This window comes from Gracilinanus agilis, chromosome 1, assembly GCF_016433145.1.
Source record: "Gracilinanus agilis isolate LMUSP501 chromosome 1, AgileGrace, whole genome shotgun sequence".
Lineage (NCBI taxonomy): Eukaryota > Metazoa > Chordata > Mammalia > Didelphimorphia > Didelphidae > Gracilinanus > Gracilinanus agilis.
The window spans coordinates 90378358-90403638 of record NC_058130.1 but is presented as its reverse complement, the minus strand read 5'-3'; the positions used below and the strand labels follow the sequence as shown (position 1 = coordinate 90403638).

General features: G+C 36.2%; 1 protein-coding gene across 2 annotated transcripts in view; it reads left to right on the top strand.

Moving 5' to 3' along the window:
- The window catches only part of RBM6 (RNA binding motif protein 6), a 91811-nt gene that overhangs the window by 49039 nt on the left and 17491 nt on the right, over window positions 1-25281 (top strand). For both annotated transcript variants that reach the window (XM_044677292.1, XM_044677230.1), the window contains exons 6-7: window positions 23315-23389; window positions 25140-25200. In XM_044677292.1, coding sequence (XP_044533227.1) covers window positions 23315-23389; window positions 25140-25200 — 136 coding nt within the window. The remainder of the gene's footprint in view (window positions 1-23314; window positions 23390-25139; window positions 25201-25281) is intronic.

Here is a 25281-nt window from a genome sequence, read left to right as displayed (position 1 = left end):
AAAAATATTTACAGCAGCACTTGGGCAATACAGTAATATCTGTTGAGTGGGTAATGACCAAACAAATGTTGGCATACATATGAACGTAATGGTATATTGTGCCATCAAAACGAATATCAGGGGGAATGCAGTGAGGTGGCCCAGTGAATAGAGTGCCAGGCCTGGAGTCAGGAGGATCTGGGTTCAAATCTCACCTCAGATACTTACTAGCTGTATGATCCTTAATGCCTATTGCCCAGCCCTTACCTACTCTTCTGCCTTCGAGCCAATATTTAGTATTGATTCTAAGCCAGAAGGTAGGAGTTTAAAAAAAATGAAGAATTAGGAAAACTTGGGAATACTTATGAGGTGTGGTATAGAGTGAAAGAAGCAGAGCCAGGTTTACACAATGAAGACAAACAGCCTTGGAAGATATCAGAGCCCTGGTCACCACAGAAGCCTGAGAGGGAAAATCTCTCCTTTCCTTCAAGACAGGGTGAAGGCTACAGGTACAGAACGAGGAATAAGTTGATGCCAGTGTGGACTTTGTTTTTTATATCTGTATCTTCTAAGGGAGAGTTCTGTTTGGGGGAACATAGGAGAATAAAAGTCATTGGCAAATGATGGATCTTTTAAAAAAAATATTGAAAGAACATTGTTGCCTTTCAAAGGTTTCTCATAAAAGTAACAAACCATTTCACTAAAAATAACATAAGTGTGAATTAAAATAACTCTGAGATGTAGTTGGAAATTTGGTGTACCTGAGCTGCATCCTTTTAAGTTATGTGCTCACTTTATGTTGTTATGTTCGAGAGATAAATTTGGCTAAAACCCAATCAGCAGTGCTCATTTGGGGGTTTGCTTTGGTAAAGTGTGGCAGGTATGGCTATGCTCTGCTCACTTGGCTGAAGGAATCCCTTTCTCATTTTTGTTATTATTAAATCCTTTAAATTAAAATATCAGGAGTATTCATTCAATTTTATTCTCACAGTAGGTAGAAGCACTGAATGTTGGAGGGATGTCAGAAGACAAGTATACTGATTCAATTTAGAGCTGTGAATTGGTCCAGACATTTCTGAAATACACTCTGGAATTATGCGTAAAAGTTTTAAGACTTTGTTCTCTCTGACTAGTGATTCCACTCCTAGGCATATTCCTAAAAGCAGGTCAGCTAAAGAAGGAGGGCCCCAGATATTTACTGAAGTATTCTTGGCAGCCCTTTTCTATGGTAGCAGAAAACTGGAAACCTAGTAGTGAAATGCCAGTTAACTAGGGAAATGGCTAAACAAATGATGGCATGTAATTATGGCTAACATATGGCATGTAATAATATTATCATGTTGTGGAAATGTGTGACGATTATGAGGAATTCAGAGAAGAAAGAGAAGATGTGAATTGATGCAGAACAATGAAAAGTTGAATCGAGAATGATAAGCACAATGACTCATAGATTAAGGTAAAACTAAAAGGCAGCTGAACTCAATTTCTTTTTTTTAAACTATTACCATCTCAATCAAAATCAATACTAAGTATCATTCTAAGACAGAAGAGCAGTAAGAGCTAGAGAGTTGGCATTAAAAGACACTTGCAGCCAGGAAGTGTCTGAGTACAGAATGTCCCATCTCCAGACCTGATTCTCTACTTACTGAGCAACTTACCTGCCCCTAAACTCAGTTTAATTTCAGTGAATATTCTTGTTTCTGGAAATACACGAGACAGACCTTTTTGGTAAAGAAGTGGGACTGTAATTTTAGCAAGTAGCTGATTTAAAGACATTTTTTAAAAATAAAAAATATTCTATGCATAGTGATGTTTTTTGTGTTCTAGTTCTAGGATTGGGCCTGAATTTTTTCCCTATTGTTTTATGCCTAGATCATTCAGGATTCTTTTTGCCAGGCATCATGGAATAGAAATCTCTTTAAATCTGTAACCCTTTACAACTTTCTGAGTGAATGGGTATCATTTAAGATTACATTCTTTCTTTAAACATTTGAAATATATGTACATATTGTTTTTGCTTCTAATAACACATATAAACTTACAATTATTTGACTGAATAGAAGAAAAATAATAAAGCAAAATCAATGAGAATTACCCTCCCCCTTCTCCCCCAACAACAGTTTTAAAAAGTAACTAGACAAAACCTTTAGCTTAGAGTCTGATGCTTTTAGAACTTTATGCCTGTATATTTGTAAAAATACAGTTGACCATACTGTTGACCTTAACTAACTTGATGATTAGCATTAAAAACCATGGAGTAGACGTAGTACTCTTTTACCTTAGTTCTATGCAAATATGCCCTGGGTAAGAGTTCTTAACAAAGATTTGGGAACTCTTTAAAAAAAAACAAAAAAACAAAGCTGTTTCAGTAGAATTGATTTCCTTTGCAATCTTATATATTTTACGCACTTAAAGACATTATTCTGAGAAGGCTTCACTGGATTGCCAAAGCAGTCCATGATGCAAAAAAAAAAAAAGCTAAAAATTCCTTCCCTAGAAATGTGAAATAAACTGCAAAGATTTTTTTGTATCTCCTATCTGATAGCCAGCCTCAGCTGGAATTCTACAGAATAGAGAGCATTACAGCCTTGGATATTTGCCTGGGAACACATTTCCTTCATCTTTTAAAAACAAAGATCTAACTGAGACTCTCAGGCATGACATACCAAAATTCTGGGAAATATTTCACTTGACTTTGAGAACTTAAGGAATCTTGGCAGCTGGTTGGTTCCTGACCAGTCAGGTTGCTTTGCCTCCAAACAATTTGCACCCTGTTATTTATTTGATATTTGAGTTATCAGTATACTATTTCTGTACACAGATTTGTATTTACTGCATGCATATCTTACCTGTTAATTGTAGATTCCAAATTCCTGTTCAGGTCTTCCCCTGCTACACTTCTCTATATGATAAGCTACCTTTGGCACTCATAGCACAGGGGATAGAAGGATGGACCTGAAGTCAAGAAGATCTATGTTCAGATAGTTGACATTTATATGACACTATGTACCAAGAACTGAACTAAGCATTTCACAAATATTTTGATCCTCATAACAACCCTGGAAAATAGTTATCATTTTTTTCTGTTAGCTTTGCCAATTTGATGAGTGTGGGAGGAATCCCAGAGTTTCTAATGTGCATTTCTCTAATTATTAGTGACATTTTTTCACATGGCTGTAGGTCACTTAGATTTCCTTCCTTGAGTTGCCTGTTGATATCCTTCTATCATTTATCTTTTGGGAAATGGCTCTTATTCTTATAAATTTGAATCAGTTCCTTATATATCTTGGAAATGAGACATTAATCAGAGAATCTTGCTGCAAAACTTTTTCCCCAATTGTTTCCTTTCTACACTTAGTATATTGAATTTGTTTATGTAAAAACTCTTATTATATGTAATCAAAATTATATATTTTATCTGATTATACTATATCTCTTTCCTTTCCTTCTTTAAATTGTCTTCAAAATCCTTCCACATACTCAACCTTTTGTCACTTTCACATAGATTTCCTCTGTAGAGTTGACCTGGCTCAATCGTCTTTCTTTTTACTCCTTTAATCTCATTTCCACTTAATTATAAAATATAAGGACTGATTTTATTCACCACAATGGAATACTTGCATCATCACTGTTGAAGAAAATAATTTATTGTAGAATGTAGAATATTCTATTTCTTTTTTCTTGTTATCGTTCTATTCCTTCTTTCAGTGCTTTTGGGATGTTTTGTCATAATTGAATCTCAGCTTGTTTCATGCAAATCCTTTTTTTTTATTACTGCTTCTTTTTTATGAAGTGATGCTGATCCTATTTTCCTACCATTCTACTTTGTGACATTTTGGAAATGAATTTATTTTCTAATCAGTGTTGCCCTTGGCCTGTCTGTCAAGGAGATTGAATGTTTGTTGGATGAGGTGGTTTGTAGGCTATTTTTTATCCTAGTATCAATTTTAATTATTGTTATTCATCACTTAAACACATAAGAAGTAGTAATAGACCTATCTATATCTATACCTTTTCCTTGCCCATTTTTCATTTTTTGATGGTTTTAGTTTGTTTGAATAGGTCAGGTATATTAGAGTGGCAATTCCTTTTGTGAATGGTTTGAACTAGGTCACTGATGAGGAATCTTCCAGCTCTCAGTTTTTGTGATTCAGTGATAGGAAAAAATGTCCAACAAACTGTTTAAAAGGAGCTGTAGGACTAGCACTCAGGAGGAGAGTCAGGGCATTTTTCTTTCCACCCTATCCTCTCATTCTTGTTTCTCATGCCACTTTTTTCTGGTGTATGCTTTTTCTTCATATCAAGGACCGTGTTAAATATGCATGCCTATTCCCCCCCCCCCCCCGTCTTTTCCCCCCAAATTGCCAAAGCATCTATTTCTAGTCTTCTATTTTTTTCTTTCATTTCCAGAAATAATTTCTGCAAATTCTAATTATCCTCTCAAAAAAAATTATGTGCTCAAGCACACTAATTAGCTCCAGTATTGTTCCCCCCTTCTATCCCTCCCTCCGATCTGATTTTCCTACCTTTTCTTCTCCTTGCACTTCATGGATTATTTAGAATCCATCATATACTTAGGTTCCATTTTGTACTATGGATGTAAGTGTTGTGTCTCCATCTAGATTGTAGGATGAGAAAACTGACCTCTTATTTGTGTCAGGCTCTGAGAGAAACAAACATTACTCTACATGTATTAAGCATAGTTAAATGTAGGCTCCTCATGCTTGTAGGAAAAACCCCTGGAGATGATTCAATCCAATTTTGCAATTGAGGAAAATTTCTCCCACTACATTGTACACTTTTTAGATCCTGAAATGTATTCTGTAACAGTGTTATTTGAACACCAGCTAAACTGAACCCCATGGGGGAAGGCTAGCATAAATGTCATCAGATAAGTAATATAACAAGTAGCAGAGAGTTGGGGAAAAAAAGTATTCTTGGGGGCAGCTGGGTAGCTCAGTGGATGGAGAGTCAGGCCTAGAGGCGGGAGGTCCTAGGTTCAAATCTGGCCTCAGCCACTTCCCAGCTGTGTGACCCTGGACAAGTCACTTGACCCGCATTGCCCACCCTTACCACTCTTCCACCTAGGAGCCAATACACAGAAGTTAAGGGTTTAAAAATGTAAAAAAAGAAAAGGAAAGGAAAGAAAAAAAGTATTCTTTAGAGATGGGATGACATATCTCATCCCATCCATGTTGTCAGTGGTTCCTCAAGAATGCTGCAGCTTGGGGGCAGCTGGGTGGCTAAGTGGATTGAGAGCCAGGCTCAGTGATGGGAGGTTGTTCAAATCTGGCCTCAGACATTTCCTAGCTGTATGAACCTGGACAAGTCCCCTAATCTCCATTGCCTAGCCCTTAACATTCTTCTGTCTGAGAACCAATACTTAGTGTTGATTCTAAGATGGAAGGTAAAAATTAAAAAAAAAAAAAAAAAAAAGAATGCTCTGGCTCTAGAAAACTATTTAGTAACCATGAATTTATAAGGGAAAGCAAAGAAGAAAAAGGTAAACTTACTTCTTTTTTATTATACTTCCAAATTTTATTAGTAGTGTGATTTCTAACATAGTCTCACAAAATATCAGAATGTGAAGAGACTTTAGAAAACATTGCCCATATCCTTTATTTTATAGAAAAGGAAACCGAGACCCATTTCATTTCATGAAATACTCAGGGTCATTAAAGTAATGTTGGCATATCAAGAATTTAACCCTGGCCTTTGGTAAATCTTTACATTTCATTTTGATATATATATATATATTTCCTATGACAAGGTAATTCTTGATGGAAATATGTAAGTCTCTCTCTAATTCTTGGGTCAGAGTATTCTTCACTGATTTTTGGAGGTAAAAGCTTATGAATAGGAATATGTCTTATAATTTTATTCACCTTTGTCTTCATGCTTTTTCTTAATTTTGGACCTTTTTAAGGTTTCTCTCCCTTTTTTGTCTCTTCATTTGCTGAATGGTAGCAGTGGATTCCTGGTGGTCCTCAACTTTCTGCATATTTAACATTATAGAGATAGGCATTCCTTTTTTTTTTTTTTTTTTTTTTTGGAGCTATTAGTTTTAGAGACTTCAGCTATTTAGAAATATTTTCTTTACTCACACATGCCCAAGACAACAGGAGATTCTATTCAGGATGGATTGGACTAGATGACCTCTGAAGTTCCTTCTAACTTCTCTGTGATTTTTAGAGCAGACCAAATTGCATTTGTGAAATTGTGCAGCAAATTAAAGTCTCAAACTGCTCTCTGACAGAAAAGCCCATCTTTTCAATCAGTATTCTCCTGCTTTTCCTTTATGGAACATTATGACCTACAAAGATTGGAAATTGCATATGATTCAGAGCTGTGAAATACTGGTTATAAGTAGGCTATAGCATATTGTTGCCATTGATGGCCTATATGTATAATGATAGCATTGTCAAGGAGGAGATGGGCTAAAAAGGGATGTTGACCAAGGGATGTTGGTGCTGGTCCCCATCAAATATTCTCTGTGGAGAATTTATTTGAAGGGCATGGAAAGGAATAAATAAGATGAGAAGATATGAATAGGTTCCTGTCTGTAATGCTGGAGGAGTAGTCTCAGAACCATGAGAGTATTGTATTAGCAAAGGACCTGAAAAGAGAGAGGAAATCAAATCTTGACCTAGGAATCCTGTCACCTAAGCAAGAGAGCGTACATACATGCTTGTGAACACTGTTAATTGGAAAATCCTCACTTTGAAATTTTCTGTCCATTTAAGATGACCATTTCTGAGGCAATAAGGTAGAAAGGAGAGAGTACTTTAGGAATCATTGGGAATAATGGGCCCCAACCCATAGAATAGAAGGATTGTTCTATTATTTATTGAAATCCTGCTTCTACAATATACAATGGTATTAGTGCTATAGTGTCCTAGTCTAATCTGTGTCTCTGATAGGAGTACTTTAATTGTTCCTTTTCCTGGAATTTTGTAAGGAAGAAAGTCGTATGTAGTACAAGACTCAGAAGCATTGTCTTGATGTGCTGTTGAGAGTTCTGAGTGAACTTAGTGGACTGAGTCTGTAATCTGAGAAAGATCTTTGCCATGTAGGATCAAGAATATTAAGTGAATTCCAGCATTCCAGAGGAGTAGTGAGGCAGAAATATGATACCCCTCTCTTAAGAGTCCTTTGAGATTCTTGGGTGAAAAGTAATGAATGAATATTTCAGTTGGTCTTTGATCACTCATCATTATGAGTATTTTCTCCAAGAATATATATTTCAATCTATTCACACCTTTTTTTTCTTTGTAATTCTTAATCCTGTTGTCTTATAAACTTTCATTTGAGAATATATCTAATAACATATTGCAAGCCCTCTTCTGGGTCCATATCCTAGAGTATCAGTGCAGAGTATGGACTGTTCATCTATTTATCCCTTATTTTCACCAAATAACGATATTTAACTCATTTTGGGGTCATCATCTCCTACGCTATATTTTTTGTTAATCTCAATTCAAAAAGTATTCAGTAAATTCAAGCTGTGTGCTAAGTAGCGTGATGTTGGCACTGGTGATAGGAAAATGCCAATGAAACCAATTTTGCTATCAGGGGACTTAATACTGAAGAATACAACAGGTACAAAGATAAATACCATTTATACACAGAGTAAATTCAAAATGAGAGGAAGGCATCAGAGAGAAGAGTACTAACCAGGCAGGAAAGATTATTCATGCAGGAACCTTTTATTTCTCTTTTGCCACACAAATTTTTTCGATAATGTTTTGGCTAACTTATGCTGTGTAATATATTTTCAGTGCTCTTAGGTTCATCTACAGTTTTGGTTTTTTGCACATTATAGCGCTTCATGTTTTCTAGTCACTTAGCATTATTAGAAAAATATTGTTGGCAAGAAGATGAGCTTCTTGGGAGTTATTGAAAACAGCTTATGGTTTCTTACATGCAACCAGCTCCAGCTCATTGTCTTTCTGCAGTGATTTTCCGAGATATATGTATAGAAGGATTAAATCAACCAGTTCTCTTCCAGATGCAGCTCAGAGTTGGGGCAGCATGATTTCTTTATTTCTTTGATCCTTCTTATGCAAGATATTAGAATAGTCTCTTTTGAGTGGTTATTTTGAATTTCAGAGATGCTGCCTAAATCTTTCCTTGGTACAATCAGCAAAGTACATCATCAAACTTTTGGGCACCTAAAGAAACTTCTTATCTCTAGAGAATCACTCCTTTATTTGAAACCTCTGCCAGCAATCAAGTATAGAACACTCCATTTTATGTTTCACTTATCGATCATCTGAGGATTTTTGAGTAAAATCATCAAGGAGATGCAACTTTTATGATTTTAGTGTATCTTGTTGGAGGAAAGCTTTAAAAGTGCACTAATATGGAGGAAAGCTTTAAAAGTGCACTAATACCAAGTGAAAGTAATGCTTGTTTTCAGAAGTGAGGTCTAAAGAATGACTCATTATTTAGTACTTCCTTAATTTGCTTTTTTTTTTTTTTTTTGAGCACTGTGTAACCTTTGTAATGTGCTTAACCAATGCTGCCCTTCTAGTGTCTTGTGACTTCAAATTTATTGAAGCTTTCTGGTATTTTTCCATTAGCTCAGAATAATTCTTCTAAATGAAAAAATGAATAAAAAAGGGATTGCTTAGCAACATTATTCAAAACACCAAGAATAAAAGGCTTTATGTTTACTTTTCGAGATTTTTGTTTATTTTCTTAGTTAAACAACTGTTGAATTCAGTAACCATTTATTGAGTGCCTACCACGTGTGTCAGGCATTGTGCTAATTGCTAGGGATACAAAGAAATAACTATAGTGGTAGAGATGATAATAAAACAAATTTAGACTTAGGGAGGATGATAAGTGAATGCAAATGAGAACATTCCATACACTAGGTTATTTCCCTAGGCTAGCAGACAGGAATTGGAATGCTATATAGGAAGAACATCAGGTTGGCCAGTTTGGCTAGAATGTAGAGATGTGTGAGCTGGAGTAATAAGGCATCAACCTAGAAAGAGAAATTAAAGCCAAATTGTCATGGGCTTCAAATGCCAAATCCAGAACTCCAGAGGCATTAGGGGGCTATTGAAGTTTCCTGAGTAGGAAAGTGACATAGTTAGGCTTGTGCTTTAAGAACTATTCAGTCCAGATGCTTAGACATTTTCAGAAGAAATAGTTGAGGGGAGATCAATTGTATTCAATTTTTTGAAAGCTTATTATGTGGAGGATTCTAATTGCTATTTTCCATGTATATATATTAAGTAAATGGATCAGAATTATAAGAGGGGAGAGATTAAGGTGATTTATACTTCCCTGAAAATTGTGGGGAACAGAGACATGGCTTGGAAATTCTTTGAGCCTGGTGGAAAGAAGATGGATTTGGAATCAGAGAACCTGGATTCAAATCCCAGCTATATTGTGTGATTATGGGCAGGTGATTTAACTTCTTTGTGCCTTAGTTTCCTCATCTATAAAATGAGGGGATGAGAGAGAGAGAGAGAGAGAGAGAGAGTGTGTGTGTGTGTGTGTGTGTGTGTGTGTGTGTGTGTGTGATAATGGGATTGACCTCCATAGTCCCTTGATCTAAATCTGTTATCTTATGATTGGCAAGGGAATTGGTGAAGTGAAGTTGTTTGAATAAATTTTATAAATGGGCTCTAGGTAAGAATAAAAGGAACAATAATTTATAGGATGAATTGCGTGTAAAAAAAAGGAAGTAGTGAGAGGACTTTTGATGAATACTTTTATGCATCTGGCAAGTCTTATTTAGGGTCTAAGTTTCTTTAGCTGTAAAATGAGGGGACTTAACCAGATGATTTTAAGATTTTTACTTGTTCTAAATCCTATGATCCTGTGTCTTGGGCATTTGGATATTGGGAGATAGTGACACTTAGGTTTTGAGTTGAAAATAGTTACCATTTATTACTTTCATGTATAGCTTGATGCTATATTGGTACATGAATTCCTCCAAGTGGCATTTTTCCCCCATATTTGCTAACTGTAATTTGAATATCAGTAGCTTGAATGCTGAGAGAAATTCAGTTCTCCAAACATTTAGGCACCTACTATATGGTACGAAGAGGTGAGTAGTAAAAATGTCACAGTGCCCATTTCCCCTGGTTCTTTTTATCCATTTAAGCTCATTTTCATAGGCTATGATAATATTCCTTCAGGGAGTAAAATCAAATACTTCTGGTCTTTTGAGATTGGAGCCTTTCCTTAGACTATTCTGTGTTCCTGCTTAGGAGCAATATGTTTGTGAATGATTTAATGGTGTGTATCTCCTTACTGTAGGGAGGAGATGATGGTTTATTTAACCTGTTTAATTTTGCCAGTGAACTATTGATTTGCTGGAAATGAATGGCTCTTAACCTGAATGTACAGGAAATATGAGTATTAAATAAGACGACCTGAATAACTTCCTCTTTGATATCTTTTAGGATGCTTTCTTAATACTTTTGACTTGTACTGTGGTCATGGGAGGGAACATTTGGAGGGAGAGAGAGGGGCATCTGTGATACCATGGAACTGAGCTCTAGCATGACTAAAAGTCAGCAAATCTGCGTTCAGTCCTCAATGTGTCTGTGATTTGTTGTATGATCTTAGGCAGATCACTACTTCTTTCTGGTCCAAAGCTTCATCATTTGCAAACCAAAGGCTCCACAGCCCTTGGTAGCTCTAAATCTTACTGTCTTATTTCTGGTGGCTGGTGGTGAGGTTCTGGGAGTGAAGATCCTACATGATGTCTGCTCTGATGGTTGAGGAAATGGCACTATCCACTTTCCTTGTCCTTATGATCATTCTTAGTAATAAAGGCCTAGAGGATTTTCTAGCAAGGCTCTTTCTTCTGTTAACAAGACACTTGTCATCTGTAGGACTATGTTTACATGTAAACTTATGATCATTTTAAGAGTTGGAAGTAGGATCTTAGTTAATCACAGAAATCTAGGCAAGACTGAACTTCCAGAAAATATTATGGAGGCAAGAAAAATTGAGTTGGAATATTGCTTGATCTGACTTGGCACCTTTTGGTTCATTTTTGTAAAATGAAATGTCAGCTGTGGAAAAACATCCCTAAAATACTGAGTCCTGATTGAATTAAAAAGATTATTTATTAAAAGGGAAAGTGTAGACATGCATGGCAGAGGGTAGCCAGAGTGGATATCCCACAATCTGAAAAGGGTTGAGACACATCTTGGAAACCACAAGGAGTAGTTTGAGGAGGAATTGGAGGTGGAGAATGGGCAGTCTCTTCTAGAACCAGGATATTTCAGGATGTTTGGTTACTACAGCTGACCACAAGGCTGGTTTAAGCTGGTTTAGGCTTCTTCAGGTAGAGTTTGCTGTGGATGGCTCAGCAAAGTCAGTTAGCAGACACCATGGAAGCCTCTGGGAGTTAGGGAGGCTTCTGGCTCACTGCCGACTCCTGATTTACTATTTACTGCAAACAGGCTTACTCTGTGTCCAAAGCATCTGTAGAGTAAGATAGCTCATAGAAAACAGTCATATTATTTTCCAGAATATTTTGACAAGAAAGAAAATACAAAGTTAGTCTACATCTGATTTAATTCTAGTGAGCATTTTGAATTTTCTTGTACCTAATATTGCTCAAAATAGAATAGTCCCTGTCAAGGGCTTGTAAATCCTTTTGCTATTAAATTTGTCTTGTAATGGAATTTGTCAATATCCATTGGTGAAAATTGTGCATTTTAGCCTCTTATCACAGACTCTTCTCTTTGATATTTTTAGTATTCCTTGTAATTGAACAGGGACAGAGAGTGACTTTTTTTTTTAAGAGACTAGATCGAATTAGTAGGGACAACATCTTTTTTGGTTAAGCCCTTTTTTCCTAAAAGCCTTCCAGGGATTCAATGAACTTAATTGCAATTTTGAAGAATATTTGAAAAAAAATGGTCATTTTTGTTTATAAAGTAAAAGAGAGGAATCTTGGCTTCCTAACAGATATGTGCTCACAAAACCAGTTGTCTTAAAAACAAAACTAAAAAACATCTGCTTTCTGCTTATGTGTACTTCTTGGCACAAGGACTGAGTTGGCTTCTTGTCTTTCAAAGTGCCAAGTGGTCTTATTAAAGATGACAATAGTTATAGTCTTCAAGGAGCAAAGAAAAGATGAGGGTGTCTTCTCTGGGGCCCTGAGTCTTACAAGTATGTCAGTATGTAATCTGTCATCATGCTAGAGGATAATCTCCCTTTAGGAAGATAACTCTCCTACTCCTTTTAGCTTTCTTAATATTCTTGTTTTTTTGGACACTAGAAACATAGGATCTCTTAAAATCCTATTTTTATAAATGTGCCCTTACCATGCCAGATTCTTTTGTACAAAAATAAGATAGTTCATGTAGGAAGTCAAGGAGAGGAGTTGTGGAAACAATTTTGTTCCTATTCCATAATGCCCAGTATTCTACCTCAACTTTGCTACAGAATGTGGTGACTAAATAAAACAAAATTAAACATCTCTGATAATGCTTTTGCCTTCCTTTCGACCTTTTTTCAGCCTATATTTTTGTTCTTTTTGGAGTTTGAACATTCTCAGAGGGAGAGATTAATATCTCTTTGTGAAATCATGAAGAACAGAAGAGGTCAAAAGCCTGAACATGTGAGGCTTTATTGAGATTTTTTTTTTTTTAGTTAAGAAGGTAGATCCTTCAGATTTTAAGTTGGTGATCTTGATATTAATTTCTGGCAAAAATTTTTAAATTCAAGAAATGCCAGCCTTGAAAAAAAAATGTTTATAAGCCAGCATAGGTTCAAGAATCTCGTTTTCTTCTTTGTTGTTATTGTTCAGTTGTTTCAGATGTATCCAACTTATTGGGACCTCATTTGGAGTTTTCTTGGCAAAGATACCAAAAAGGTTTGCCATTTCCTTCTCCAGCTCATTTTACAGATGAGGAAACTAAGGCAAACAGGGCTAAATGATTTGCCTAGTATCACATAGCTACTAAGTGTTTGAGGTCAGATTTGAACTCAAGAGGATGACTTTTCCAGATTCCAGATCCAGCACTCTACTGTGCCACCTAACTCTATAAGATGCTATATAGATAGTGTTTACCTAGATTTTAACAAGGGCAGTTAATAAAGTTTCTTATGGTAGCTTCATGGTCAAGGTAGAGAGATATAGACTGGATAATAATGTAATTAGAAGTTTTAAAACTGGTAGAATGACTGTCAAAGGCTTGGAAGAAGGTCTTTTTTTTTGGAGTGACCCAAGGCCCTGTCCTTGGCTCTGTTTTGTTTAACTTTTTAAAAAAATCATTGACTTAGAAAATATAGTGACATGTTTATCCGGCTTAGAAATTACATGAAACGCTGAATGATAGCTGATATGTTAAATGACAGAATCAGAATCCAAAAAGTTTGTGGTCATTTTTCCTACTTATTTTATAGGTAGGCTCTGCTTTTTGGGAAGTTAGGGTACCCTTTTAAAGTTTAGTCCTTCCTTGATGCTATTCTTAGCTTATTTTCTGGGTTTCTACCAATTTCAGTTCTTTGAGGGTTGAGAGCACTAAGAGTCCCCCTCCCCATGCTGATTCAATTAACCTGGAAGGTCCTGATAGTTCAAAGACTTGCCTTAGGCTTGGTTGTAATTCTTGGTCTTACTTTGATCTTGATCAGGTCAGGAACTACTCAAATTGTAGCCTCTGGCTTAGGTGTAAGTTTTTGGTCTTACTGGATACTTGTTCTAATATGGTACACTGTTGATTGCCCTGGCCTGAAGTTCCACCCTGACCTTTATGCAAAAAGATCTGGGCTCCCCTTAGTGCTATCAGCTTCTCCAAACTGGGATCCACACATGCCCAGACTGGTACTCCTGGCTTTGTTCTGGGCCCACACAGATCAACCCATCTCAGCACACACTGCCTTGGGCTAGGACTCTGGACTTCTCCACAGATTTGAAACTTCAAGGGGTATGGGTTGGCTTGGACCACTATTTGCCCATGCAGGGTCTGAATGTTGGCTTGGCCTTAGGTTCTGAACCTGGGACAGCAGATATGGGATGGGGATGTATGGCTTGTTCTTCACTCCTTGCTATATAGCCTCTTGCTGACTGTGCTCTCCTCTTACCCCAGTGCCCCATATGTTCTCTGCCTACCTTTTGGGTTTTTCTTTTCTTGAATATTATTTCATTCTGTCTCCTTGTTGTTTTTTTCACTATTGTATTCATTTCGTGGCCTTATTTTAATATTGGTTGAAGAGTATTCTCATGGTGACTCAATGCTTCTCTTCGCTACTCCGCCATCTTGGCTCACCCCCCTTACCCAAAAGATTTTGGGAGACAAGAACAACATATTACATCTTAATGGGATACAGTTTAATAGGACTAGTTGAAAATTTCCACATAAGCTTAAAAAATCAACTAACAATAGTTGCATAACTGGTTCCTAATTATTTTCTGTCCTTAATGCTCTTTCTATTCTAGTACATCCTTCATACTGCTTGTCAAAATGCTTCATTGTCTTTGGAGCCAAATATAAACTCCTCTGTTTAACTTTTTTTTTTTTAAACGTTCACCCTCTGTCTTAGAATTGACACTGAGTATTGGTTCCAAATTATAAGAACAATAAGGGCTAGGTAATTGGGGTTAAGTGACTTGCCAGGATCACATAGTTAGGAAGCATATCAGACAAAATTTCAACCCAGGACCTCCTGTCTCTAGGCCTGGCTCTCTGTCCACTAAGTCACCCAGCTACTTTTCTGTTTAATATTTAAAGCCTTTCCCAACCAGGCTTCCACCTATCTTCTTAGCCTCCTTATAGCCCTTCCCACACATTGTGATCCAGCCAAATAGGCTTTCTCTCTGCTCTTCAAATACAATACTTCATCTCATCTCCATTCCTTTATCCTGGCCATCTCTCCCAGTACCTGGAATTCACTCTCTACTCACTTTCATGTTCCTGTTTTCAAGTGCCATCTTATATACTAGGCCTTCCTGATCTCTCTCAGTTTTTATTGCCCAAACCAGTTCAAATTTAACTATCTTACATTTGTTTTTTCTTCTCATTTATTTTGTGTGTATGTACACACACACACACACACACACACACACACACACACACAGGCGCGCATGTATATCTACTCTCATAGAATATAAGCTCTGAAAGTAGTGTTTGCTGTTTTCTGTATCTGTATCCCTAGTGCTTAGATACTTAATAAAACTTTTGTTGATGGATGAAAGGAGTAGAGCATGGGGAACGTAGTTGAAAAACAACTCATGGTAAAAAGACCTAAAGGTTTTAGGTAGGCTAAAGCATGAGCAAATGTGGTGTGGCAACCAAAAGAAGTGAGTCATTCAAAACTGAGGAAGTTATCAACTAAAAACTGCCCTAGTTAGACCATTTCTGGGTTACTGTGTCTAAGTTTGGGGGGCATTTATGGAAGGATATTGGCACATGAGAGCAGTTCCAGAGGAGCACAACCAAGGTAATGAAAAGACTCAAAGTCAGGCCTTAAAAGAATCTTTTGAAAGAATTGGCAATTATTTAGAACATCAAGGAGAAGACTCTGTGTGTGTGTCGAGGGTTGGGGGTTGGCGTGTTCATTATGGTAATATATCGTCACTGTAGAATTTTTAATGAAAAAAGAGACTTGATTTCTTCTGCTTGGTTCTGGTGACTAGAACTAGGATCACGTAGAGGGAGACATTTGAGCTTAATAGGAATATGAAGACAAACTTGCTGATAATGATAACTGCCCCCAAAATGGAATGGGCTACACTTGGTAGATAGTGAGTTTCCTATTGCTGGAAGTGGTCAGGTGCCCAATGGAAGAACTGCTTGCTGGGGATGTTCTTAATGTGAACATTAATTCAGGTAAGATAGATGGATGACCTCTTAAGATTTTAGAAATCTGATTCTTATGATAGAAACTTGGTATACAGCATATACTTTTTTAAGTTTAAAAAATTTTTTATTGATAGCTTTTGCATTTTCTTCTGCTTTATTTTTCTTTGTAATCCTCTATCATCCCTCAAGCTATCATTTAAAACAAAGAATAAAAAAAGAAAAAATTTCAGCAACATTTAATACCTAAAAAGTCTGATATAGATACAGTGTTTTACATTCATAACAAGCTTTGTCCCTACAGGATAATTTAAAATATTTGAGAGTCTAACTATAAAGAAAAACATAAGAACTATGTGATTACAGCTACAAAATACTCTTTACAGAAATAAAGACAGATCTAAATGTAGAAATATTTGTTGCTCCTGGATAGGCCAAGTGAATATAATAAAAATGATAATACTACTTAATTTATTTAGTGTCATACCAGGCAAATAATCAAATGATTGCTTTTTTAGAGCTAGAAACAATAGTAAAGAAACTCGACTGGAAGAACAAAAGGTTAAAAATTTAAAGAGGGGAAAAAAAGATGAAAGGAAAAGTGTCTAGGGGTACCAGATCTTAAACTATACTGTGTAGTATTAAAAATCATTAACCATTTTAGTGCCAGATATTGATCGGTGGAACAGATTGTGTACACAATGTAATGAATCAATGAAGCCTCATAACCTAGTGGTTGATAAATCCAAAGATCCCAAGCTACTATAGTAAGATCTCACTGATGGACAAAAGATTTCTAGGAAAATTGGAGAATAATCTTGCAGAAACTAGGTATAGGCCATCACCTCATACCATATACCAAAATATGTTCCAATAGTTAACATGAATTAGACATAAACGATGACATAAATATATTTGAAGAGCAAGAAAGAAATTGCCTTTCTGATCTATGGATGAGGAAAGAAATCATGACCAAACAAGAGATAGATAGGATCACAAAAGATAAAATGGACAATTTTGAATACACAAAATTGCATTTTTGCACAAATAAAACCAAATTGGTATAGCCAAAATTAGAAACGGGTAAATGACCCAAAAAATCTTTGCAAGTTTCTCTGATAAAGGCCTCAGTTTCATGTAAGGGGCTCTTTCAAATTAATAAGAATTAAGAGCTATTTTCCAATTGACAGATGAATGACAAAAAAAAATAGACAGTTTTCAAAGGAAGAAATCCACATTATTATTAGCCATATGAAAAATGCTCCAAATTGCTAATAATAAGAAAAAATTAAAATTAAAAACCCTTAGTGTTTGTGTCACATCTATCAAAATTGGTAAAGTTGACCCAAAAGGAAAATTTCAGATATTACTGTTACTGTAGGAAAAGAGGAATTTTAATGAACAGTTGATGGAGGTGTGAACTGGTATAGCCACCCTGGAAAATAATTTGATACTGTATCCAAAGTCATTTTTGTAGTATTCAGGAACTGGAAATCAAGGGGATTACTCATCATTTGGAGAATGACTAAACAAATATGGTATATAAATGTAATGAAATAGTATTATTCCATATCAAAGGGATAGTTTTAATGAAAACTTGGAAGACTTATATGAACTGATGCAGACTAAAATGAGTTGAACAAGGAGAATAATTTATACAGTAATAGTAACATTGTAAAAATAAACAACTTTGAAAAACTTAAGAGCTCTAATCAATACAATCAAAGAGGATCTATTATGAAACATTGTACTTACCTCTCAATAAGGAAGTGATGGACTCAGGTGAATAATAAGACACATCTTTTTGGGACATGGCCAGTGCGGGCCATTGTTTGGCTTAAATATGTATGTTTGCTACAAGGGTTTTACTCTTATTCCCCACTGCACCCACTTACTCCCACTGGGCTCTGGGCTAGTGGCAGGAGAAGAGTTGGATGGAAAGTAGAGAAAAAAATTTTTTTTTTAAATAAAGTTTAAAAGTTAAAAAAGAATACTCTCCCTGGTCAGAATTATTAAAGGTATATGGTGGTCATTTTAAAGCTTGGGGAAATAGCTTTAAGATAATTTTGTGTCAGACAGTAGCAACAAAGTATAATTCCATGATGTCAAATTCATGTGTCATATTTGCTCCAGATATCTCATAAAAATCTCTTTAACTTTCATACATTTTCCAGATTACTTACTTGCTTTTTTTGTTTGCTTTAACTAAAACTAGCCAAGCTAATGTAATAGACAGGATAATGATGATAACTTTTTTCAGACTTGCCAGTTAACCACCATGGTGAGACTAGGTATTTGATGAGAATAATAGTGAAACTTAAGAGGAGATCTTAAATGGATAAATACATACTATAATCCTAGACTATGTGGCCAATATAATAAATATGAATGGTGAAATATGAAATGCAATAATGAATGAATCAATGTAAAATATCAACAATGACATTTTAAAATCAAGTGTTTAACTTCTGTATATTTTCAACTTCTGCCACCTCTTAGAGCAATATGGTGAACCTATGGCACAGATGCCAAAGATGGCACACAGAGCACTCTCTGTGGGCACAAGGCTGCCCTCTCCCTTTCAGCATTCCTTACTCTCCACCCAATTGATGACGTTTTCACATTCACATCCTCCACCCCTCTACCCAGCAACCTAAAGGGAGTGCACAGGATGATCAACTCACAGGCTGCAGAGCTGGAAGGGAGCAGAGCACTCTCCTCTCCTCTCCCCCTCTCCACACTCATTGAGGACCTTCCTCACTTCACCCTCCCCTCCATCCAGCAGTCCAATGGGAGCACTTCTCCCTCCCCTAGGTGGGGTAAATGGTGGGTGGGGTGCTTCCACCACTCAGTGAGGGGGAGGGGCACAGCATACAGTCTCTGAGCAGGGCAGGCACAGCTGGGTCTTGGGGGTGGGGCCTGGCACTCTCTCTAAAAGGTTCACCATCACTGTCTTAGAGTAATAAGTTATATAAGTTCTTTGTTTGTGTTATAGAATAGTGTTTCCTTTTATTAAAACTGACAAAAATACATCGAGGCTATAGACAAGACAAAGATCAAGTGATATCCTTTCAATAGAGAACTGTCTTCCTCCTAATTAGAATTAGTACTAACCATTAACGAATTGATCTCTCAGTGGTTAGTTAAAAAAAAGGACATTTTATTCTTAACTTGCATACTTGTTCCAAATCTTATGGGTCTCTTTTCTTTTAAGGATGACTGGGGTTTTATGGTCTTGGTGTTCTCGGTAAGAAATGTTGCTATCACATTTGGACTGTGGTCATGTTGACAAATTTGTACAAGTTTGTTTTTTGTTTTTTTTTCTTCCAGCCTTTGCCCTATATCTACCTTGAGGGAACTGTCAAGTGTTCTGGTATAGAAAAGAGCCTAGGCTGATTTGAAGGCCATTTAGTAATTGTATGATCATGAACTCTGAACTTTATCTGTAGAATAGAGGTGACAGTACTTTTGCTCTTTATTTCTCAAGTTGTTGTGTAAGCGATACATATGTAAGGAATATCCATTATCTTGTTTGTATTTTTATTATTTCAATGGCAATTTGTACTCTTGTTTGAAGTAAAAGCATAATGTAGAAGCTGACAGAAGGCCTTTCTATTGTAACACAGCTAAATGAACTGGAGTCAGAGGACCTGTATTATAATACTGTCATTTCTACTTATTGTATCACCTTGGACAAGTCTCCAAGCCATAGTTTTGGGGTTTTTTTGTTTTGTTTTTTCAGTTATAAAATAAGGATTTGGCATATAGCCCAAATCTTTTAAGATTTATAATCTACTTCAGTCCTTAATAGCAATGGGCTGAGAGGAACAATGGAAATAGTCCCTGAATTCAGAATCAAACTCAATTATTAAACTTGGGATAGAAAATGGTAATTTTTCTTGCCACATAGAAACTTAATTGACTTTCGTATCTTCTTTTAGCCTCACTTGCAGGGTCTATAATTTTATATATGAATAGAGTTTGTATGTGGATAGTGGGACTTAGATAGTAAGAAACAAGTTACATATAGACTTTGAAATGGAAAGTTATCAAGAGTTGCTAATGTGGACACCCTTCTGAGTTCATCATAAGTTATATTTTTGCCTTCATTTTCAAATTCTTGTAGTCTTTTCAAGTTCAACATTGGGGGGAGTTTTATGACTCAGCCTAGTTGCCCTCATTCACGAAGCCTCTTATGAATTCATCTATCCCTTTAATCTACAGATTTGCAAATTAAATAAATGAGGAGCCTTATGAATCTTCATAGTGCTTTGTAGTCCTTTTAAGTTCTTATAGTTGATTTGGATGTTTATGGTAAGGGGTTATGCCTCATTTCTGTATTTTTTTATAATTGCATGAAAGACCCAGTATATAATAGATGATTAATAAAACTTGAGTGATCAGTAGTTATTTTTTTAGGCTTGTCAGCTTTGTAGTATTAAAACTAAGGGTGTTGAATCTGCAGAAGAAAAATCTCAAATGTGATGTTGAATTCTTACAACAAATAAGACATAAAAATTCATTTGTGTAGAGAGGATTAATATGGAAAATGGTCCAGAATTTTGTTGAAGAATTGAATAAAATGAAGATTTGAGAATGGCCCCCATGTTCATCTCCTACAACTAAATAAAAGTCTGAGTCTGCTACTGTCTTATTCTTCTGATCCACCCTCCCTTGAGACAACCGTGACACATTACTTTGTTTCAACCAAGAGTCTAGTGATAATGACAATCAAATGTAACAGTGGATAGAAGGCTTAATTGGCTAATAGAAACTAATGGTTGATAAAATGCCTGATAAGCCAGGTCTATTAATTTAGGTTTTCTGAAAATATTGTTTATTATTTTACTAATACCACTTTAAAGAATTCTGGCAGTGATTTTTTTTTTTTGATCTGATAGCCTCTTCTAAAAACATGTCACAAAAGGAAAGGAAGGAAAAAAACTGTTGTATAAGTCTCTTAGGTAGGCATTTTAAAAACCACTTTGTTTTTGCAGGCCATAACTGAACAGAAGCTTTCATTATATTGGCCTTCTGAGAATAGCTCTCAGGCAACAGGAATGATTTGCCCTAAAGAAAAGGGAGTGCTTGGGGGCAGCTGGGTAGCTCAGTGGGTTGAGAGTCAGACCTAGAGATGGGAGATCCTAGGTTCAAATGTGGCCTCAGTCACTTCCTAGCTGGGTGACTCTGGGCAAGTCATTTAACTCTCATTGCCTAGCCCTTAAAATTCTTCTGCCTTGGAACCAATACACAGTATTGATTCCAAAGTGGAAGGTAAGGGCTTAAAAAAAGAGGCGGGGGAGTGCTCAGAGCAAAAGCAACATTTAATGAAGATACTATGGAGGGACTATTAAGTTGACTTGAGAAGTGCCTAAATGTATATGATATGTTGCTTCAAAATTTTAGATTAAAATTAGGAGTTAGTTAGAGGTGTAGCATAGATTCTTTTTTTTTTTTTTTTTAAACCCTTGTACTTCGGTGCATTGTCTCATAGGTGGAAGATTGTTAAGGGTGGGCAATGGGGGTCAAGTGACTTGCCCAGGGTCACACAGCTGGGAAGTGGCTGAGGCCGGGTTTGAACCTAGGACCTCCTGTCTCTAGGCCTGACTCTCACTCCACTGAGCTACCCAGCTGTCCCTGTAGCATAGATTCTTAATGTGAGATGATGCTACTTACTAGGCCTGGACTGAATTATTTTTAAACCTCGTGAAATGCATTTATAAAAATAAATCCTACTTATGTCAGCCAGCTGACTTTGCGGTTATATATGGGTTGATATCTGTGGCTTTTCTGGGGTGAATAATAATTGTAGGATTAAATTAAAAAGGAGACAGAATGTCTTCTCTATTAAACTTTGTCATTTCTTCTAATGGTTTGAGTTCTAAAATTTCAACTGGAAGTGGATTATAAAACATTACATGTTATGGACAAATTTTTTTAAAGACTGAATCTGAGCCTCTTGTCAATTCTAAGAGGCTAGTTGGCAGATCATATGTACTCTGCTGCTTTCTGCTTATGGCATTAACTGTGAAACACAGTGCTGGCACACAAGCATGGGTTCTGTGTGTTTCCTGGTTCTGGCCCCTTAACCTTCCTCAACCCAAGTTTCCCTTTCTGCAATGTTAAGATCCCAGAGATGTAAGAAAGGTATTTTTTTTCTCAAGTATTATTGATATTAGCTACTTTATTGGGGAGAAACCATGGTGCCTTATGTGTGTAGGGATTTTTTGTTTCCCTTGTTATTCCTAGTAAGTGTGCGTATGAGTCCCTAACTTTTCATATAGGTTAGGTCATTGGTTCATTTTTTAAAAATTATCTTAAATTTATTATTATTTTTCCTTTCAGGTCTCTGATTCTTTTTTAAAGTAAGAAATCTAGAGGAGCTTACTCTAGGTTTGGTGGGAGGTGGAAGGGAATGTATTTCTTTTGTTTTCATTCTATTTCTTTGGCATTGGACTGACTATGGGTTATCTGAGAAATGGGAAGAGTGTCCTCTGATTAATTTATGATCAAAGCCAGAAAATGGAGCCCAAGTGAATGGGCACATTATACATAATTAATGCCTAAATCTAATGGAACACTGAGAGATATACCTCTATGTTTAAGAGTGTATATACCTTAGGGATTAATGGTCTAGAAAGGCAATTAATTGAAGCAGCAGCTGTTTTTAGGGATTTTTTTGTGAGAAGATATTTACCTCTTTGTTGTGCTCTATATTCGATGGCTTGTTTCATTCGGGGGTGCCTATTTTCTCCTGGTACAAAACCGACATTCTGACTTACCCAGTGTCAGATGTGAGGGAACTTTGGAGTCACAAACCGTTTTAGTTTTCCCTGCTTATGGTAGCACCAAACCTTAGGGAGAGACATTTTTTTTTTTTTGTGTGTGTGTTGCTTTTAGGCCTGCCAAGGTTCCCAGTGAGCTCACTCTGCCGGCTCCAAGCCAGAGTGATGCTACCATCAGACATCATTTTCTGCCCTAAGGATGTGACTCATTATAAAGCTTTCAGTAATAATCCTTTGTTTCTTTATGCTCATGCCTTATATTTCTAAGGAAATGTAATACCACTTCATTGCCTTTCTGACTGGAGGCCAGTTAGCCATGGAATTGAAGATAACAAAGTGGGCTCCTGAACTCCTCCTGCCCCAGAAAGAAGATGTAGCTTCTCATCCATGGCACTGGACCTCAGTTCAGCAAGGTACCCTTCTTTGGACTCATCAGGGCACTCTGAATGTGTTCAGTGAGGAGCAGGCTGCCTCATCACAGCCTCCCTATGGAAAGATCCAGAGCTGAGAAGAAGTTTGACTTTTTTCTCCAAGGAGTTGGAAGTACTCTTCTTTCCTAAGCACAAGTCTGCATGGCCACATAGTCTCAGAACTGTACTCTGAACAGTTTATTCACTTTATATCTGAACCAAGTTTCTTCTTTATTAAATCCTTTACTTTGGTGACAGAAAAGGCTTCTTTGCCTCCCTGTCCTTTAAAAAAAATTTTTTTAATGACATCAGTTTTCTAAGGAGTTTATGTTGATGTTTTACCTATTTGTCTCAACAGGGAACTTTAAAGATCTGTGATAAAGAGGTGACCTTAGAGTATTCACCAAGCCCGGATTTTTGGCACTGTAAACGGGTATGTCTTGAGATATTTCTTCCTTTTCCTGTTCCTAAGATAAAAAGATAATAGTTAGACCAAAAGAACATAGGCACCAGAACCAAGAAAATGGAACTCTGCCTGGTTATGTTCACTTCTGTGATGTAGTTTTCCCATAAAGTACTTTTGACTGTTGGAAAGTTGAAGAAAATCCAGACCAGACCATTTCCTTTAAAAAATTAAACCAAGTATTTTTTCCCCATTTTGAGGAAAAAAAGCTAAAATTTTAAAATTGAGTATGGAGTTTTAAACTGTCAATTTCATATAAAAATGTGTCCAACAAATCACTGACTTTAAAAATCTGTTAAAATTGTCTTGACTTGTTTAAAAGTTGCCTTGATAGGGCAGCTAGGTAACACAGGGGATAGAATGCCAGGCCTGGAGTTGGAAGGACATGAGTTCAAATATGACCTCAAACACTTCCTCAGTGTGTGACCCTGGACAAGTCACTTAACCCTGATTGCCTGGCTTTTACCACTCTTCTGTCTTAAAACCAATTATGACACAATATAAAAATAGATAATTAAATAAAATAAAAATTGCTTTGACCTATCTAAAACAAATACACACTTTAGGTATATGCTTCTTTATATGAATTAAAACAAAATAAAACAAACAGACTCAGAAGATGGGTAGGCTAAGATGTCCAGACTCTAACTGCTGTTAATACAGGAACTTTTTCTCCCCTAGAATATGGATATGCGGAGATATGGGAAGTTCAATAGAAATCATATATTTTGATCTGTGTGACATTGTCACTTTCTTCTCTGTAAAATGAGGTTAAATAAGATGTTTTCTTCAGCTCTCTTTCAATTTTGTCATGTGGTCTGAGTCAGAAGTCAGCAAAGTAGAGCTAACTGTTTTTTGTAGGGTTAAGAATGGTTTTTACATTTTTTTTTTAAATTCTAGGATTTTTATTTAATTAGTTAATTTAGAGCATTTTCCCATGGTTATAGGATTCATGTTCTATCCTTCCCCTTCTCCCATTCCCTCCCAAAGCTGATGTACAATTGGTTTTTACATTTTTAAGTTCAATAAAACTTTACTTAGAAATATAATAACAATTCTTAGCTCACTAAGCATCATAAAAACAGTCCAGAATGCCCAGGCCTAATTTTCTGATCCCTGTTCTAAGCTGTAAGTAGTTCATAAGATCTGACAACCAACTATGGTTAGATTATCCTAGAAAGCAACATAGAAAAGCATTTATCTGCTTGCCAGTGGGCTTTTTACTCCTAAAGGATGAATTGAGATATATGGTAGAACTATGCCTAAACTCCAGCCCCATTGACAGGAATAGAGGAAGAGAATAAAGATCTCTAAAGAAGCTGTTTATTTTATTTTGTATTTGTGCTTGGGTTTTTTTTTTTCAACACCTCAAGAATATCCCTAGAAATGTTCCCTAAATAACTGTGTTAGATGTCAGCTATTTATATTCTTTGCCTTCCCTTCCCTAGGTATGTTTTTATCCCAACCTCATTGGAGCAATTGCTATGTGTTAACTTTGTCTCTATTTGGTTCTGAGACTAATTAGGGCACTTTCTCAACTTGTTCTGTATGTGTTTATGTACTATTTATGGAATGGTAACAGTTTTGGAGTCAGTGTATCCTAAGTATTAACTATCTTAAAGTTCATTTTAATGTTTACTCTTTCTTAACATTTAAGATGTTCAGAAAGGTTTTTAGATGTACTTATTAATAATTTTGCTCATCCTCTTTTCCTTCACAGTGTAAAGTTAGTACTGTTGGATATCGATCATCTTGTTCATATTGCAAGTTTCCAAGAGAGGGTTGGTGTATTTTCATTCATTTATGCATTAATTCACTTTGGGTTTAAACTCAGAATCATCTTCAGTTTTATGAGATTGGGT